Source organism: Pelophylax lessonae, assembly GCF_965119305.1.
Source record: "Pelophylax lessonae genome assembly, chromosome: 10".
Classification (NCBI taxonomy): domain Eukaryota; kingdom Metazoa; phylum Chordata; class Amphibia; order Anura; family Ranidae; genus Pelophylax; species Pelophylax lessonae.
In genome coordinates this window covers 91949923-91968684 of record NC_138777.1, presented here as the reverse complement: position 1 = coordinate 91968684, position 18762 = coordinate 91949923, and the positions used below count along the sequence as shown (strand labels likewise).

General features: G+C 43.6%; 1 protein-coding gene across 1 annotated transcript in view; it reads left to right on the top strand.

The window, feature by feature from the left end:
* The window catches only part of NAALADL1 (N-acetylated alpha-linked acidic dipeptidase like 1), a gene marked incomplete at its 5' end in the record, with an annotated part of 93347 nt that extends 84280 nt beyond the window's left edge, over nt 1-9067 (top strand). The window contains 3 exons of the mRNA XM_082270601.1: nt 2345-2432; nt 6507-6599; nt 8876-9067. Coding sequence (XP_082126727.1) covers nt 2345-2432; nt 6507-6599; nt 8876-9059 — 365 coding nt within the window. The 3' untranslated portion in view covers nt 9060-9067. The remainder of the gene's footprint in view (nt 1-2344; nt 2433-6506; nt 6600-8875) is intronic.
* Nucleotides 9068-18762: the final 9695 nt, after the last annotated feature.

The following is an 18762-nucleotide window of genomic DNA, read 5'->3' as shown; positions in this document are numbered from 1 at the left end:
AATGATGCGGATGTCTAATTTTTACATTAACACATGTGTGTAACAGCCACACAAATGTAAATTGGCCCTTTAAGAGACCTTGTCACCAACTTAGAAAGTTGCAGGTAAACACACAGAAAAATTAAGTATTTTAAATCTGTACTTGTACTGTTTTATTTATTTCCAGAAGTGATTTTTTTTTTTTTTATGCACTTGCAATGTGCTTTTGAACTTGCTAAAAAAGTTGACCAGTCAGTTCTGTAACGCAGCCCCCTACTTCCCTGCTTGTCATAGCCCTTTCCTCTTCTAGGAGTGCCTAATTACTGTCTGTGCTGGCCCAGCTCCTTCTCCCCTCTCCTTATCTTCTACATAACCCTTTATGCAGCTACCAAGGGAGGAGTAAAGGGGAATACTAGAGTGTCACTTGAGCTCTGAGCCTGCTGGGAATGCAGACTTCACATGTTGGATGGCAACACTCAGCAGCAGTCTCAGGACTTTTTAATATTTGTGCAAAATTAGCTTTTACAGGTAAATAGCACACACAAGATATTTTAAATGCCCATATAATCATATTATAAAAAAATATAAAAAATATATAAAAAATTATATAAAAAAATAATAATAAAAAACATAAAGATCCATTCTTCATTTCTGTGTTGTATCTGTAGCTATGAGAATAGTCAGTGTGGATCCATCAGTGTCAATAGGGTTGATTTACTGAAGGCAAATAGGTTTTTCACTTTGCAAGTGGCACTTTTAAAGGAATTTTCCCCAGAATGAGATGAAGCTCTGATGACTTCCATCAGTGGCAGGACAAGGTCATCCAGTGCTCAGGAAAAAGATGCCAAACTGGGATACCCCCTTCCCTTAGGGCGCCCATGGTGCCTCCTCCTGTCCTCCCCTTGTCCTTTCCCTGGCTTTCAATATGCGATCATGGGCAGGCAAAAATTCTGTTTTTTTGCTTTTCTTATACTCGGCTATCCTTTGCAAAATGAAATTTCACAACATTCATTAAGCTCTGGGGCAGATTCCCGTGCCAAACGCAACTTCCCTTCCAAAGTGGAGAGCCTATTTGCTTTTAGTAAATTATCCCCCAAGAGGGATCTTTATAGCTAACATGTGGTGCCATCTTTTGACAACCACCTCAAGGAAGACAGTGCAGGCCAAAGATCTATGCATTTAAGACCTATCACCAAAGAGAAGGAAAAGGGTTTGCACTTCAAAAATTAACAGTGACATATGGGGGTAAACTGAAAATCACAACACATGGGTTCCTTGACTCCCTGAGGAAGTCACGTGATGTGACGTAACGCGTAGGAGGAGCCGCCAGACTACCAGAAGTGACGTTAGAGATCGGAGCGATAACGCTCCCCACGCTGTATTGAGATTTTATCCGCATTCAAATGATCTACAAATTGTAAGTGCAACTACGTTTTTAATAAAATATCTTGTTTGACATACTGCACCATGATTGCCCTATGTTTTTACTGAGCCCGAGGCCACGATATAAGGACGGAAAGTGTATGCACCCCTAAATACTAAACAGGACAGGACAGGAAATACTTGGAAGTGGAGCAAGATACCGGAATAAGTAAAGCCTATATGATATTCGGAGGCTAAGCTTGTATACAGGCGCAATATACACCTTATTGAGGTGAGAAGATAGAGCACCTAGATGTGACACCTGGTGGAGGCAACAAGTCACAACACTTATACTTTGCATGAGAGCACCTTGTTTTATTTAATGATATCGAAGGGAATGACACCTGATTTTGGATCTCTATATATATGGACACTATAAACACAGCACTTTATTTATTTATTTTTTGATCTAAGCAAATGAGCACACAGCACTTTGTATCTCTTTTTGAAGTATCTTTATTTTTATCTTGTCTACGGTTTATTTATTTGATACCTTTTAGGAAAGTATAAACACTCAGCACTTTATTGTATAGAAGATAACTGGAATAGTTTACTTGTATTGATATATATATATGAGATATAAATGAAGTATTGGATCACCTTTTTTTAACCAACACCAACACTTTTTATCACTAGAACACTTTTTACCACGCCAGTTTATACATTTATTATATTTTTACTTTATATTCACTTCTGAAGCGCATCACCCACCCAAATTGTATACATTGTATTAACTGGTTCCTGGTACCAGTACTGTGGTGCAGCAGTAAGAAGGGAAAAATACATATCCTCAGATAGCGCAGGAACCACCCATACATATAAGATTACTACATCATGTGTGGAACTCAGCAGAAAATCCTGTAATCCCATTAGACATACAAAAAATTTTGGGAGAAGGCTGAAAGCTTCCAATTTAAATCTAACTGACAGTTTTGTATTTCAGACCCAGTAAAGAATGCTGTAGACAGGTACAAGAAATATTCTGAGGAGCTCAACAAAATCGTTAGTGAACTGAAAAATGAAGACTATGAGTAAGTTACAGAAAATAAATATTCTTTTATTTCTACTACATAATTCTGATTCTCTTCAAATATTCCAAAATATTTTAGCATTAAGGTGACATTGGCCAAAGGGGAAGGTAAACTGTGGCTTATGGAAAGATAGATGTCTTCTTCATTATTTCTTATTCTCAGGGTAACAACTGTCCATGTATGGCCACCATAATAGGGAAGGCAAGGAGGGGTGAGAGAAGTCAAAAGCTCTTTGTAAGAGTCTTGTGTTGATGGGCTTTGGGTTGCTTTGCTGGACATATGAAAATTGCTTTTCACGGGGTTAGCCCAAGACATTGTGCTGCCTGGGTCCAAAAATAAAATGATGCCCCTCCAGAAAAAAAAATTACACCCAACAAAAGCCCCCCCCCCCACATCCATTATTTTATATAAATAGAAAATATTATATATACTGTTATCTTCTTCCATAACTCACCACTGGACCGGTCCATGGTCCTCCTGTAACTCCGGTGTTTGCCACCATCAGTGTGCCACACTACCACCACCATCAGTGTGCCACACCGCCACCACCAGTGTGCCACACCACCACCACCACCAGTGTGCCACACCGCCACCACCACAACCAGTGTGCCACACCACCACCACCAGTGTGCCACACCGCCACCACCACCACCAGTGTGCCACACTGCCACCACCAGTGTGCCACACCGCCACCACCAGTGTGCCACACTGCCACCACCTGTGTACCACACCACCAACAGCCAGCCACTCCAGGCAGCAGGTACCAAGAAAAAAAAAATAAAGTTACTCACACAGTCAGGAGGACTCAGACCCCCACATTGTGCTACACTGCCACCACTATTAAAGATCTTATAGAACGTAATTGCATTAAAGAATAGTAAAAAAAAGTTACAGTTACTTTGCTGAGTAACTAATTACTTTTTCAATGAGGTAATTGAGTCACTAACTCAATTACTTTTTGGGAGAATTTGTAACTGTAACTAATTACTTTTTTAAAGTAAGATGACCAACAGTGGTGACCAGCATACATGCCCCCTTTCAATGCAGTGACCAGTATACATGCCCCTTTCAATGTAGTGACCAGTATACATGCCCCTTTCAACGTAGTGACCAGTATACATGCCCCCTTTCAATGTAGTGACCAGCGTACATGCCCCCTTTCAATGTAGTGACCAGTATACATGCCACCTTTCAATGTAGTGACCAGCGTACATGCCACCTTTCAATGTAGTGACCAGCGTACATGCCCCCTTTCAATGCAGTGACCATTATACATGCCCCTTTCAATGTAGTGACCAGTATACATGCCCCCTTTCAATGTAATGACCAGCGTACTTGCCCCTTTCAATGTAGTGACCAGTATACATGCCCCCTTTCAATGTAGTGACCAGCGTACATGCCACCTTTCAATGCAGTGACCAGCGTACATGCCCCCTTTCAATGTAGTGACCAGTATACATGCCCCCTTTCAATGTAGTGACCAGCGTACATGCCCCCTTTCAATGCAGTGACCATTATACATGCCCCTTTTCAATGTAGTGACCAGCGTACATGCCCCCTTTCAATGTAGTGACTAGTATACATGCCCCTTTCAATGTAGTGACCAGCGTACATGCCCCCTTTCAATGTAGTGATCAGTATACATGCCCCCTTTTAACGTAGTGACCAGCATACATGCCCCCTTTCAATGTAGTGACCAGTATACATGCCCCCTTTCAATGTAGTGACCAGCGTACATGCCCCCTTTCAATGCAGTGACCATTATACATGCCCCCTTTCAATGTAGTGACCAGCGTACATGCCCCCTTTCAATGTAGTGACCAGTATACATGCCCCTTTCAATGTAGTGACCAGTATACATGCCCCCTTTCAATGTAGTGACCAGCATACATGCCCCCTTTCAATGTAGTGACCAGTATACATGCCCCCTTTCAATGCAGAGACCGGCGTGCGTGCGTACCCCCTTCAAAGCAGCGTGTGGGCCCCCCCTGAGGCATCACTTCACTTACCTCACCCTGGTGCTTGGCGTGCTGCTCGGGACTCGGGAGACTCGGTCGGACCTCGGACGTCTTCTTCCTCCTCTACCCGCATGCGCGTCGTCACTGTGCCTGGCGTGCTGCTCGGGACTTGGCCACTCGGGAGACTCTGTCGGACCTCGGACGTCTTCTTCCTCCTCGACCTCCGCATGCGCGCCGCTGTCCTCTTCTCTGACGGTGGGCAGGAAGGTGACTTCGGGACGGTGCGTGACTAACGCACGCACCGCCCCCCACGCAACGTCACCCGGGATGTCCTCTATGATTGGTCCAGGCTGGAGTCTGGACCAATCACAGCCAGGACATCACTAAAGTGGGGAGTGTCAGGGTGCATTGCTCTGCGCCCCAATGTCCCCCAGAAGGCCACCAATCGGTGTCTCTGCAAAACCCCACCCCCCCCATAGCCACCAGTAAGTCCGGCGCCCCTAGTGGGCTGAAGATGGTATTTTTTTTTCCTTTTTTTTTTATTTGGCCACAGATTGGGGGGGGGGGGGGCGGCGCCCCTGCGCCCCCTGTAGAGCGGCCGCCACTGCTGTTAGATCTTCCTGTACCAGCAGACTTATATGAGCAGAAGCTGCCCAGCTAAATATGAGAAAATCTGGTTCACATGGATAAACTCCGCTTGACTAGCTCTCCCTCCCCCATTTTGTCAAGGTTTAAGAATGTTTGGATTGAAAATGGTGTATCCCACAATGAAATCGGCTTCTTTGCATAATGGCACAATTTATATTCTCTTTGAGGATTTTTCTTCATTTAATGTTTATTGCGTGCTGTATTTATTATGTGGTACGATCTTTTGTCTTATGCTATCATGTAACTTAATCATATTTATTAACAGTTTTTATTACAAATAACATTTAATTTTAGGTCTAGAAATATACAACAAACTATAAAGCTGGCCAAACAGTTACTGACAGGTTTTTCCATCCACAGAAAAGATGGTAGATGGAGGAATTACTCACAGCGGGACATGTATTCTGACAGCTGCACATCTACCACGACATTGCATTCTGACGCTGTCACTTGCTGGGAAATTTCATTCTGACAATGTCCTCTGAACCCTGTCAGGTGACACTGATCAGTGGCTTTTCCAACAATTGAGTTGTGACGGAATAGGACGGCTACACACTGATTGAAACTCGGCAAGTCACTGATGATCTTGACCAGTGGGATGTGTAGGTTTAAAGAAACACGTACTGGGAGAACGTTCTTGATCCCTTCTGAAAACGTTAGCTGACCTGAAATATGTTGTATATGCAAACCAGGAATTCTGACTTCAATCTGAGTTTCTAATCTGCATTCTTGTTCTGGGTCCGTGATTTACAATATAATATAGCCAATAGTGGCTGGGCAGCTAGCATTGTTATAGAAGACGTCAGCAATGACAGCCTTCATTTTTCTCTCAGTATATTTTTCCATGAACAATTCTGCGTTAAATTCTCAACAATCTTAGAAGTTTGATGATAAAAAGGTAGCTTCTGTAAACCAGGACATTGTCATTTTTATGTGCCCAGGGTAAAGTCAACTCTGCTCCCTCTCTTTGGGTCCTTTCACACGGGCTTTCCACCCAGCGGACTCTGTTTTGCTCAGTGGGGATCGATCTGCTGATCCCCGCTGAGTAGGAGGATGACAGCTCCGTCTCCGCTTACTTTGCAGAGACAGAGCTGTCAGATCCCTGCTCTCCTCTATGGTAGATCGGATGAAAACGGACCACCTGTCTGTTTTCATCCCATCCTATCCAGTCCTCCAGACGGATGGCAAATAGGGTTTCCATCCGTCTGGATTTCACAGACCACATTGGATTGGATAGCAGCGGGTGTCAGCAGAGATGTCACCACTGACATCCGCTACTCCATAGGGGTGCATGGAGCATCCGATTAGGTCTGCCTGAAAAAATTGGCAGACGAGCCTGATCGAAAAGCCCGTGTTAAAGGGTCACACCACCACCAGGTCATTTTTCAGTATCAGTCCCCCACTTATTCTTTATTTACCTCCTGTGATAAGAAAATCCAGGGTAATGATTGTGTTTTTCTCTCTCCAGCCCACTTAGAGTCCGAATGATCAATGACCAGTTAATGTTGGTGGAGCGAGCCTTCATCAATCATTATGCGTTCCCGCATAAACTTTATTACAGGTATAGTACTTTACAAGCTTGAGATCCATCAAAAGTCAAATTGCCATTTTTTTTTTTAGTTTTAAGTGTCTAGCTGTAAAAAAAAAGAACAAGCATGGATTTTCAGGCACACAGTCTAAGCATAGACTTTGCTACATTTGAAGATGTCATGATATGGAGGCTTTGAGGTTACAGCCAAGAGGAATCCTCACTGAGACTCATCATCTGTTCAACAGCTTTGGTCAAAAGTGACTTAATTACAAATGTGGTGTTCAAAATGTAAAAAAAAATCACTACAGTGTAATCAAACTGAATGTTGTTAGATTAGAGCAGGGGTCTCCAAACTTTGTATACAAAGGGCCAGTTTACTGTCCTTCAGACTTTTGGAGGGCCGTACTGTGGCCAGTGGTGGTAGAAAAGGTCCTGGTGTCAGTGGGAAAAAATAATGCTCATTGTGTTTTAGTAAGAATAATTGCTTTCCATTATTGGTGTAAGTGGGGGGATTTGTGCCCCATCATTGATATCATTGGGCTCCATTGTTAGTGTCATTGGGAGGAAATGTGCCCCCTTCATTGGTGTCAGTCAGGGCAAAAAAGTGCCCCAAGAGCCGAATAAAAACAAGCAAAGAGCCACAATTTGGAGACCACTGGACTAGAGTACCAAATTACATATAATAAAAAATACATGGAGTAGCCGTCGTATACATGACAATAGATTTTTTTCTTAACCCTTTCACCGCATTGTAGTGTTACTTAGGCTTTTATTTAGAGCAGGTTTTCTCAACCAGGGTTCCTCCTGAGGTTCCTAGGGGTTCCTTGAGAAATGGGCAATTTCTACCTCTCAGATAAGTTCCCAATGACACCATTGCTCCTTTTAGCCATCTGTAAGGGGGTAATTCTTCCCAATGATGACAAGAGTAAGGATCATTCTTCCCACTGACTGTCACACTAATGTGTCATGAGTTGTAGATTTTTCATTTTTAGCAGGGGTTCCTCGAGACTAGAAATGTATTTAAAGTGTTGAAAACATTGAGAGAGGCTGATTTAGACAATACATGCCCTGATGGATGGGGATGAGTGAGTCCACACAATGCTTTGTGTTCTCCTGTGAACTTTACTTTGGCAAAAAAAAAAAAAAAGAAAAATCAATTGGATCCATGAAGCATTGTTAGTGCTCTCATCTTTTTATGAATCTGATGTGACATGGATACTTTAAAAGAAACCTGTATTGGACTGAAGTATATGGAATGCCGTTGCTGTCCTTGATCTGATAATATAATTTGCCTGGCTGTTACTCCAATAGGTTCTGAGCCACTGATCCAAAACTGGTATATAGCTTAGAAAGTCAGAACACCTGATTTGCATACTTGTTCAAGGCCACTGCCTCAGAAAATAATAAAGCCATTGGATCAGTGTGGCAGCCAGGCACCTAGCATTTTCAGAAAAATACATCAGCAATGGCAGCCTCAATAGTCTTTAATACTGGTTTCTTTTAACCACTTGCCGACCAGCCGCTGTACTTATACTGCGGCAGGCCAGCTCTGTGCCGCAAAACAACGTACCTGTACGTTGTTTTACGGGACAGCTAGTGGGTGGAGCGCACATGCCGATTGGCCACAGGGGGAGCCAATCAGCAGGTCCAGCGGTCGCGATGTATGCTGGGCACCCACAGTCGCACCCTGTGGAGATGTAAACACGGCAGACCGCTGTTCTGTCAGTAAGCAATACAGGGCTTCTGTGTTCCTCCTATTTAGGTACACAGGTCTCTGTGTTCATCCAGCTAGCCCATCCCCCACACAGTTAGAAAGCACCCCCAGGGACACATTTAACCCTTTGATCACCCGTGGTGTTAACCTCTTCCCTACCAGTTTCATTAGTACAGTAACAGTGCATATTTTTAGCTCCCTCTTTTGGACTTATGTATTGACCTGTACAAAATTGTATTATTTAACTACTAAAAAAAGTTATATTATACCAAACCTTTCACCCAACCTATAAATTATTTAATTCCGGTAATTTATATATATTTCAAAATGAAGGTAAAGTAGTGGTGAAAAAAGTTATTTATAGGCTGGATGCATTCAGGCACCAATAGCTGTGACTGCCAACAGCCTATCATTGCAGTGAATGGGCAATATATCATCGTAATCTATCTGCACGCAGCTGTCAATCCCAGCAGCCACTGAGATTCACATTTGGCAAAACGCCTTTGTGAATGGTGCCTTAGTATAGGTATAATGATAAACATAAACAGGGGTACTATGCATTTATTTATCATAAACCTTATTCTTTCTACAGTCATGTCATTTGGGCATCTCGGAGTTCCAGCGTGGTCACCTTTCCAGGTATTGCTGATGCCTTTAGTAAGGCAGTCTCTACTGGACTGCAAGAGGACTGGGACCAAGTACACCATCATATCACTGTAGTTGCTACCGCTATTGATAATGCTGCATCCACTCTGCAAACTGCTGCTTCTATTTAACAAGCTTATTAATCGTTAAAAAAAGAAATATATTAAGAGATCCATTTAAAAGTTAAAATCTTAATTTGCAGTTTTATGTTGTTATAATAGCGCAATCTCTTAATCTCCATTTTACACTCAGCGTTTCTGAAATGTGTGACAAAGTGCAGAGAGAATGTGCGCTTTGCCGTACTTTTCGGAAATGTGCTGTAAACATACTGTAAATGGGCATTGCGCTTGCAGTGCCATTAATTGTTAAGCCCCGTACACACGTACCGATGGTCGGCTTACAAATGTTCCTCTTTTCTCCCCGGGATGTCGGTGTCTGCTGAAAAGTGCAAAGACAGCACAAGGACAGCACAAGAATTTTGTCCGACGACTGCAGAAGTGATGTCATGTAATGGTTAACTTTCCCTGTGTTTTCTATTTTCTGAGCATGCCCAGTCTTGCAAATCTGCGGTCTGTCGGCCGAATTGTGTACTGACAGGCGAACAATCGTCCGTTCTGGTGTCGGCATACAAAAATTTTCATGTTTGCAAGAAAGACTTTTGTCCGCGGATTGTGCGCAGACATCTGTCGGAGGCACCATACTAACACGCGTACAATCGGCAGATCCTTCGTCCACCGACGTTTGTATGCCGACGATCGGTACGTGTGTACGGGCCTTTAAAGTGGTTGTAAACCTCAGACATAAAATAAAAAACAAAGCATATCCTTCCATAGTGTGTACCTGTTTCAATTAAAACCTTTAAGGGCTCCTGCACACGGCTCAAAGGAGCTTAAAGAAGGGGCTCCTACAGTCTTTTTAGCTCTTTTAAACTCTTATTTTTTTTCTTCCTGGAAACTTCCCTCCATGTTAGCCAATGTGTCCTTGTACACAATGGCTATTTCAGGCGTTTTCAGGCATATGTTCCTACAGGCATAACCCCCCCTCCAAACTCATGTTTTTGAGAGTAGCTGGTGCCCCAAAGAGCTCAAAAAAGCTCAATGGAGCTTGAAGAAGCTCAATAAAAACATGCACATGAGCACAAAAAAACATAAACTTCTTCAAGCTGAAATAAAAGCTCAAATACCTGTAAAAGCAGCTTTGTTAGGGCTCACATGCAAACTGCAGCTCAAAGTGTCATTTCTGCTGCTTCATTCCTCTGCTATCAGCATAAATCACTTCCGACAATCAAGAGAAAAAAGGTGACAGAGGAGGGACCTCCACCTGATTGACAGCCTCAGGTGTGTGTGTCCCTTCCCTCCAATCAGCTCTCAGGGCTTTACTCACTGAGCTCTGCAGAGTGTAATTTTAGTTCTCCACCCCCTTTTTTCTGAACACTCAGACAAGCTTTATATTTTCAGTACTTTAAACAGATGTAGTGAAGAGAAGACTGCAGATAAACAGGTACAACTTGTGTAGGAGCCCAGTCACCTCACTGGACGTATGTGAGGGTTTACAATCACTTTAATTGCACCCCAAGCCCTGGTAGCAGGCGTGTATTTCCAAAAAAAGTTTCAAAACTTCTTTGTGGCTTTTGCCACACGTAGAGCGGCCAATTCAAGTGAATGGGCTGTCCTATGTGTGACAAGCAGAAAGGTTTGAAAAAACACAAATACACGTGAACTACGCTTGGGTGTGAACCCAACCTAAGGGAAATGTGTGCGCTGTGTTTTAGCTGTACTATCTTTACTGTCAGCCCAGTGTCAGGCTCTTGTGGATTTGGAGGCTGACCTGTCTCCTGTATGAGCTCAGAGATGACACTCGGTCTACGCTCCTGGTGATTTGTAGCCTCTGCAGCTCACTGTTGGAGGTTTCAGTAACAGTGGCTAGGAGGGGTAAAAATGATGCCAAAAACAAAGTTTTCCCTTTAAAACACTAAAACACAACCCAGTTGATATTGTAGAAACATACTGCACTGAAACTGGCTTGTGGATTAGCTGCCATGAGATGGTATGCTTTACTGCAGAGACCCATGAAAGTGTGAAGGTCCAAGTTAACATTCCATTTCATTTATACTATCCAAAAAATAAAACACTGTGTCATTGTGATTTCACATATTAAATCAAATAAAAGTGCAGGCCATGCTATAAATGTATATGTTGAGATTGTAGGTTCATATAGGCAGGGCTCTTTACTATTATGTCTAGTTATTGCTGTATTTGTTTTTGCTATACTGTATGTACTTGTCTTTGGAAACATTGTATGTATAGTGCTGTCTCTTGTTTTTACCACTTTGTACAGCACCATGGGTGATGACAGTGCTATAAAATAATCATTTTTAAAAATAATAATCAGCATTAAAGAAAGTTCAAATCTATTTTCTTTTTATGAGCAAATGTAATTAACTTGTCCTATTTTATTGTTTTGGGATACGAAAAATCCACTGTCCCTGCATTAAATTATTTTAATAATCCTATATATGCAAATCCTGAGTCATTATTGCAATTGGAGATCATGAGTCGCTAGAAATCACTATGAATATATACAGTATATGTGATTATGTCGAAGGATCCCACTCATATCCAGGAATATTTCATTTTCTGATTATGGATTAAATATATATATATATACAGTAAGCCCTGCGCATACGAACATTCAACTGAATGAAAAAAAAAAAAAAAAAATGACAGGTCGCTATCCCAACACAATCAATGTTGGTGCAGCGATCTTCCATGCTGTTCCTGTTTGCTCTTACAGGGGGGGGCTCACTGCCTTTGTTTACAAGCTCTGATCTTTACTGGACTAATGGCCCGTACACACAATAAAAAAAAATTGGAAGTAAAATTTCGTACACGAACGATCTGCCGATATTCTGATATTTTTCTGAAATTTTTTTCTGATTTTCTGTTAGTATGATGCTTTCAAAAGCCGATTCCAACTTTACGGACGACAAAAGCTGAAGGTGCAGGCTATAATTTTTTATCAAACATGAACATAACGTCCAATTTTTGTTTACCTAGTACAGTTTTATCAGAAAAAAATGTAAGAGCAAGACTACAGATGCTCAAAAACGAAAGCATACAAAACAATTCAACACATGACATCCCTTCTGAAGTTGTAGTCTGTCGTACGAGAATTTTCGTATGTTGAGTAACCTCTTCACTTTTGATACAAGACTAGCATGCAACAAAAAAAACCTACGAATATTCGTCCGATAATCTGATCGTGTGTACGAGGATTTACGAACAAGTTGAATTTACGAAGGAGCTTCCGGGAAACGAAACTCGTTCGTACTTACTGTATTATTAAACAAAGGTACACAAAATGAAGGAGTAACAGTCAGAGGGGATAATGAGGAACTCCATGAGGGGCATCAATAATCTTGACGCAGTATATAAAAGGAATGGGGGGCTTTCACACTTGTGTTGGTAACTGAGAACAGTTTTAAATGACAGTATCCGGGCGTGATAAAAATATAAGCTTTGTTATTTTACACTTCACAGCAATCCTAAAAGCTTGTTTTTTCAGTGGTTACTGATTTTAACTCTTTTGGTGCAGTCAGGCTCACCATGTCTGACATACATCTGCCATGTATGTCAAGTTGTTAACTACTTATACTAGTACATGAAAAAATTGGGGACACCTCACCATCTCACCTACTATATAGCCAAATAAGATGGACATGTGGATCTTCAAATGATTGCGTTTATGTTTTTCCAGTGAAGTGTAAAGATCATGCTATTGAATATAAAGATATTCCACCTCCTTAGAGTTACCCTGAGCATTACTTGGGTTTTGAATTCGATGTAAAAATGGTTACTTTTGAGCGTTACTTTTACGTAGTACCCCCGAGCAACTCTTGGTGTAAGATTTTAGGATTTTAGGATGCGAGAGCGGAAGTAGGAGATTGGTGAAGATTTCATATCGCATATCCTCCCACTTTGCTGTGAACCCGGAATCACTCTGTTCTGAGCAATTCTAATTTTGCCATGCTCAGGTTCTAGCAGGCGACAGCCAGAAATTAACCACTTAAGCCCCGGAGGATTTGGCTGCTTAAAGACCAGGGGGTATTTTGCAATTCGGCACTGCGTGACTTTAACGGACAATTGCGCGGCCGTGCGACGCTGTACCTAAACAAATTTGACGTCCTTTTTTTCCCACAAACAGAGCTTTCTTTTGGTGGTATTTGATCACCTGTGCGATTTTTTGATCATGCGCTATAAACAAAAAAAGAGCGTCAATTTTGCAAAAATAACAATATTTTTCACAATTTTTTATATGAAATTCCCCCCAAAAAATGTAAAAATCTAAATTTTTTAACATTTTCGGCCAATTTGTTTTATGCTACATATGTTTGGTAAAAAAAAATCGCTAAAAGCGTATTTTGATTGGTTTGCGCAAAAGTTATCGCGTTTACTAACAAAGGGAAAGATTTTTGTCATTTTTGTTGTTTTTTTTTAACGCGTAAGGGCGGCGATCTGCAATTATTTTTGCGGTACTTCGACATTGCGGCGGACAGATCGGACCCTTGACTGACATTTTTGACACTTTTGGGGTTACCAGTGACATTTCTACAGTAATCAGTGCTATACATATGCACTGTTACTGTAAAATTACACTGGCAGTGAAGGAGTTAACTTTATTTGAGAGGGAGGGGCTGTGTGTGTCCCTAGGGGCGTGATTCTAACTGTGATTGGCTGTGGCTTGAGCTGTAGGAACACTGATCAACGGTCCTACATAGTAGAACCGTATGATCAGTGTTCCTACACAGGGGAGAATGACACTTGTTTACACTGGCCGTCTGACTTTCTCCCTCTCCCCCGACGATCGCTGAGTGACCGGCGGACATCGGGTCCGCCGGTCACACGCGCGGGGGGGGGGGGGGTCAGTGACTGCGCGGGAGCTCCCCAGAGCCTCACAGGCTAGTGACGTACCCCTACGTCACTCTGCCTGTGAGGGGCTGACCGCTGCAGTATATCTACTTGCGGCGGTCGGCAAGCGGTTAAAAATAAAAAATAAAAAAAAAACTTTATATTGGTGATATTCGATGTATTTGCAAGTAATGCTGGGGAGACATGAATGGGTCTATAGACTACTGGCGTCTCCGTAAAAATGGTTTGTCATGTAAAATACATCATTACCAAAAGGCTTATCAGCCTCTTTGTGAAAAGTAATAAAGTTAGAAAAAACAAACTAATAAATTAAAAAAAAAAACACCCTATATGCAACTACTATCTTTTTATTCTACAGGTTCTCTGCTTAAAGAAAATATATTATGCTTTGGGTTTTTAGATTATTTTCAGGGCTGTGCATTTTAACAAGCAACACATTTTAAATGTAACTTTTCAAATGTTATTCTGTGGGGAAACATAGGGATAAGGGGAGTTAAACAATAATCTGCTTCCAACTTTGTGGAAACAGTTCAGATAAAGCCCTTTTCCTGGCAGCGTACAATGGGTTGTGGCTCCACCCCCAACAACCCGATAGGACTGGTTAACTATAAATCAAAGACAGACTCAGCTCACAGCATTTCCTTCTTGTCGTCACCTGGTCAGGTGAACCCAGGGGAGGACTGGGCCAGGGGGCAATTGCCCCCTGGGCCGCTCTGATGTCCTGTAAAAAGGCTGCACCGCTTCTGCCACAGACATGCTTAAAGGAACCCCCCCCCCCAGCATGGATGGTGTAAACTGTGTCTGAGCAGAGGCCAGTTCCATACACCACTGGAGACTCTCCTCCCCCGGCCAGCCCTGACCGAGCTGTCCCAACTCCCTCCAACCGCCTCCCGCTGGCCAGGTCAGGAACCCGGTCTCAGCCGGTGAAGGGGCCGAGTCGCTGCACCATGGGCCTCTGGTTTGTAATAGCCCCCTGTTGGCCAGGTTGGGAACCTGGATTTGGCCGGTGAGTAGAGAGTACCTGGAGCATAGCTTCAGCCTGGAATGGGGGTCAGGAGGAGGCCGGGAAGAGGGAGAGTGGGAGGGGGGCCGAGTCGCTGCACCATGGGCCTCTGGTTTGTACTTGCCCCCTGCTGGCCAGGTTGGGAACCCGGATTCGGCCGGTGAGTAGAGAGTACCTGGGCCGGAGCTTCAGCCTGGAATGGGGGTCAAGAGGAGGCCGGGAAGAGGGAGAGTGGGAGGGGGGCCGAGTCGCTGCACCATGGGCCTCTGGTTTGTACTTGCCCCCCTGGGCTGAAAGTTGCCAGTCTGCCCCTGGGTGAACCTGCTTGTCACCTCTGCCAGGTTCAGCCTCTCCTGGGTGGAAGTCCTTCCTGTACAGTCTCTGAATGAGCTATATAGTTGGAGCCCCATTCTAGGGTCCTGGGGGGCATGGTTCAGCCTCTCCTAAGTGGAAGCCTCTATATGAGCGGTTATGAGGTTGGAGCCCTATTCTGGTGGGGCAGGCCTTTCAAAGAAAGCTTTAAACCAGCTTTGGTGTAAGTGGCAGCATTTTCACTTTGCTTTCCATTTGCTATTCCCTTCTTTTCTCTGTGTGTCAGTGCTTTCCTGCACCTGTCTGTGTTTGTGGGCATTTGCCATTTCCAAGATGGCTGCAGCAGTGCAAGTTCACTGAGCATGAATGGCAGGAATTGATGCAGCTACTGTGGCCTGTTTCCTGGCTTTCCCTTTTTCAAGATGGCGCTGGGAGCCCCAGACTGCAATCTAAACATGCTCAGGTGCTGATATCATCACTAATGGCCAAGGGTGACAGTTAGTGTAAATGGTTTTAAGGCATTTTTGAGCAACACATGGTGATGCTGGATGCTTATGTGGCCATTGTTTGCAGGTTTGTTTTCCTTTTTTATGGCATTTACCCCTGGGCTTTTCCTATCTCCTTCTCAGTGTTGCTCTGGGATCACTGTGCCATGCTGCTTTTTATTTCAGTCAGCTGCTTTGCGCTGTTTCTTTAGGGAATACTGCCCAGTTAGGCCACTCATTGCTTGTAAGGTAAAGGGATTAGGTAAGTAGTGAAGATGTTGGGAAAAAGAGAGCCAATACTGTCATAATATCTACAGCCCCATAAGGACCGCAAGACAGAGGGAGTCCTCTTAGGCTCGGTTCACACTTATGTGGGTTTCCCCGCATCCAATTCGCATGACAGGAGCTTGTGACCGGCTCTCAATGGAACTGGTTCACACATCTCCGGGACGGCTGCGGAGTGCATTGCACAGGGGTTCTGTGCGTCTTTAGCTCCATTTCAGGCCCAAATTCAAGCAAAAATTTTGGCCTGATTCGTCCCTGAAACATAGAACAGGGATGCACCGGACCCCTGCTGTGAGCTGCATCGTTATTAGGTGTGAACCCAGCCTACAAGTCAAGACAAGTCGCCATCGAAGAACAGACATCCAGGCAATGTGGATCAAGGTCATCTCGCCTATCATTATTATTGCTCCCTATCTACAAACATCACAGGTTACCAGCCCTAATAGTTGCTGTGCTTGTGGTGGAAAGTGTTTGCCTGACAAGCTAGTATATCAAGTCTAAAGCAAGGGAATGGAGAAAACAGTGCAGACCTCGGCTGTAGTAAAATGATTAAAGGGCTTTATTAAAAACAATATATTATGTACTCACAAAATAGAATGTGAAAGAGCGCATATAGCCCACTCAATACACAATACAGTCACACGGAAAGGATGGATGAGCAGCCACAGTGTCGGGGTCACTGTGTGGCCAGCTGACTAGTGAAGAGCTGGGCTGGATGCCAGAAGTCTCTGCTCTTCCTGCTACACTCGTCAATCCCAAGGACAGCTAAGAGTGGATGATGGTGGATCTGGAGGAGGAACACGGGTTTCCAACTCCTGGGGGGGGGGGGGGGTCTATTTAACTAAGAGTGGGTAGCCCTTGGGGGTTAGCTAAAGAAGAGGGTGAGGAATCTTGAAAACCCCAAGAGACCATCGTCCATGGAGAGCTGTCCTTGGGATTGAGCAAGTGGAGCAGGAGCACCAGAGACTTCTGGCACCCAGCTCAGATCTTCACCTGTCAGCTGGCCACACAGTGAGTTGGACACTGTGGCTGCTCATCGATCCTTTCCTTGTGACTGTGTTGTGTATTGAGTGGGCTCTTTCTCATGGACTATATGCGCTCCTACACATTTTATTTTGTGGGTACATAATATGTTGTTTTTAACCACTTAAGCCCCGGAAGATTTTACCCCCTTCCTGACCAGGGCCTATTTTGCGATTCGGCACTGTGTGACTTTAACGGACAATTGCGTGGTCGTGCGACGCTGTACCTAAACGAATTTGACGTCCTTTTTTTCCCACAAACAGAGCTTTCTTTTGGTGGTATTTGATCACCTGTGCGATTTTTTGATCATGCGCTATAAACAAAAAAAGAGCGTAAATTTTGCAAAAATAATATTTTTCACATTTTTTTATATGAAATTCCCCAAAAAAATATAAAAATCAAAATTTTTTAACATTTTCGGCCAATTTGTTTTATGCTACATATGTTTGGTAAAGAAAATCGCAAAAAGCGTATTTTGATTGGTTTGTGCAATCGCATTTACTAACAAAGGGAAAGATTTTTGTTGTTTTTTTTTTTAACGAGTAATGGCGGTGATCTGCGATTGTTTTTGCGGGACTGCGACATTGCGGCGGACAGATCGGACCCTTGACACTTTTGGGGTTACCAGTGACATTACTGCAGTAATCAGTGCTATACATATGCACTGTTACTGTAAAAATGACACTGGCAGTGAAGGAGTTAACTGTATTGGAGAGGGAGGGGTTAAGTGTGTCCTAGGGGCATGTTTCTAACTGTGATTGGCTGTGGCTACTAGTGTAAGAACAGTGATCAACGGTCCTACATAGTAGAACCGTCTGATCTCCATTCTTACACAGGGGAGACTGACAGGCGGCTGTGTTTACATTAGCCGCCTGCCTTTCTCCCGCTCTAACGGATGATCGTGGGTGCGCCGGGCACACGCGCAGGGGGGTCCGTGACCATGCGAGAGTGCATCTCCGGCGGCGCGCGCTCGCTCCCTAGAGCCTCACAGGCTAGCGACGTAGCCCTACGTCACTTTGCCTGTGAGGGGCTGACTGCCGATGTAAATAGTCGTGCGGCGGTCGGCAAGCGGTTAATAAATCCCTTTGATCCTTTACTACACCAGAGGTCTGCGCTGTCTTCTCCCTTCCCTTGCTTTTGTCTTCACCGATGGAGTTCCCTGTCCCTGATTACAGCAGCACTCCTCCTAGTGTGCAGTAGTTGTGTGTCTAGGTGTTGGGCTACACACTTAGTTTAGATTATCTATTGATTTCTTTATTTATATTGACATTTATAATTTGAGGTCATATTTATGTCAAACCTTTCTTTTTGGTATGTTATGGTCAATTCAGGGAGAGTGTATCGCTGTGAGTCGAACACCCTCCTAGTGTAAGGTTTTTTGTGGTTTTATGGATTGCTATGTCAAGTCTGCATGGAGCAAGCAGCATACAGCCCCGCAAGGACCTAAAGATGGAGGGAGCCCTCCAAAGGCCAGAACAGTCGCCATTTAGGTGAAGGCATCCAGGCAATGTTGATCAAGGTCATCATCTCCCCTATCATTATTATTGCTCCCCATCTACAAACACCACAGGTTACCAGCCCTAATGGTTGGTGCGTTTGTGGTGGAAAGTCACTGCCTGACAAGCCAGTATGTCAAGTCCACAGGTGCATTGTATGCTGCTATGAAGATGCACCAGGACAGGAAAATTATGGAAAGGTGTGTATATAATTTTCTGTTTCACAATGACTGCACAAAGCCATCTCCATGGTCTGAGAAGGTTGGTGTAGAGGCATTCAAGTGGTCCACATAAAACCCTGA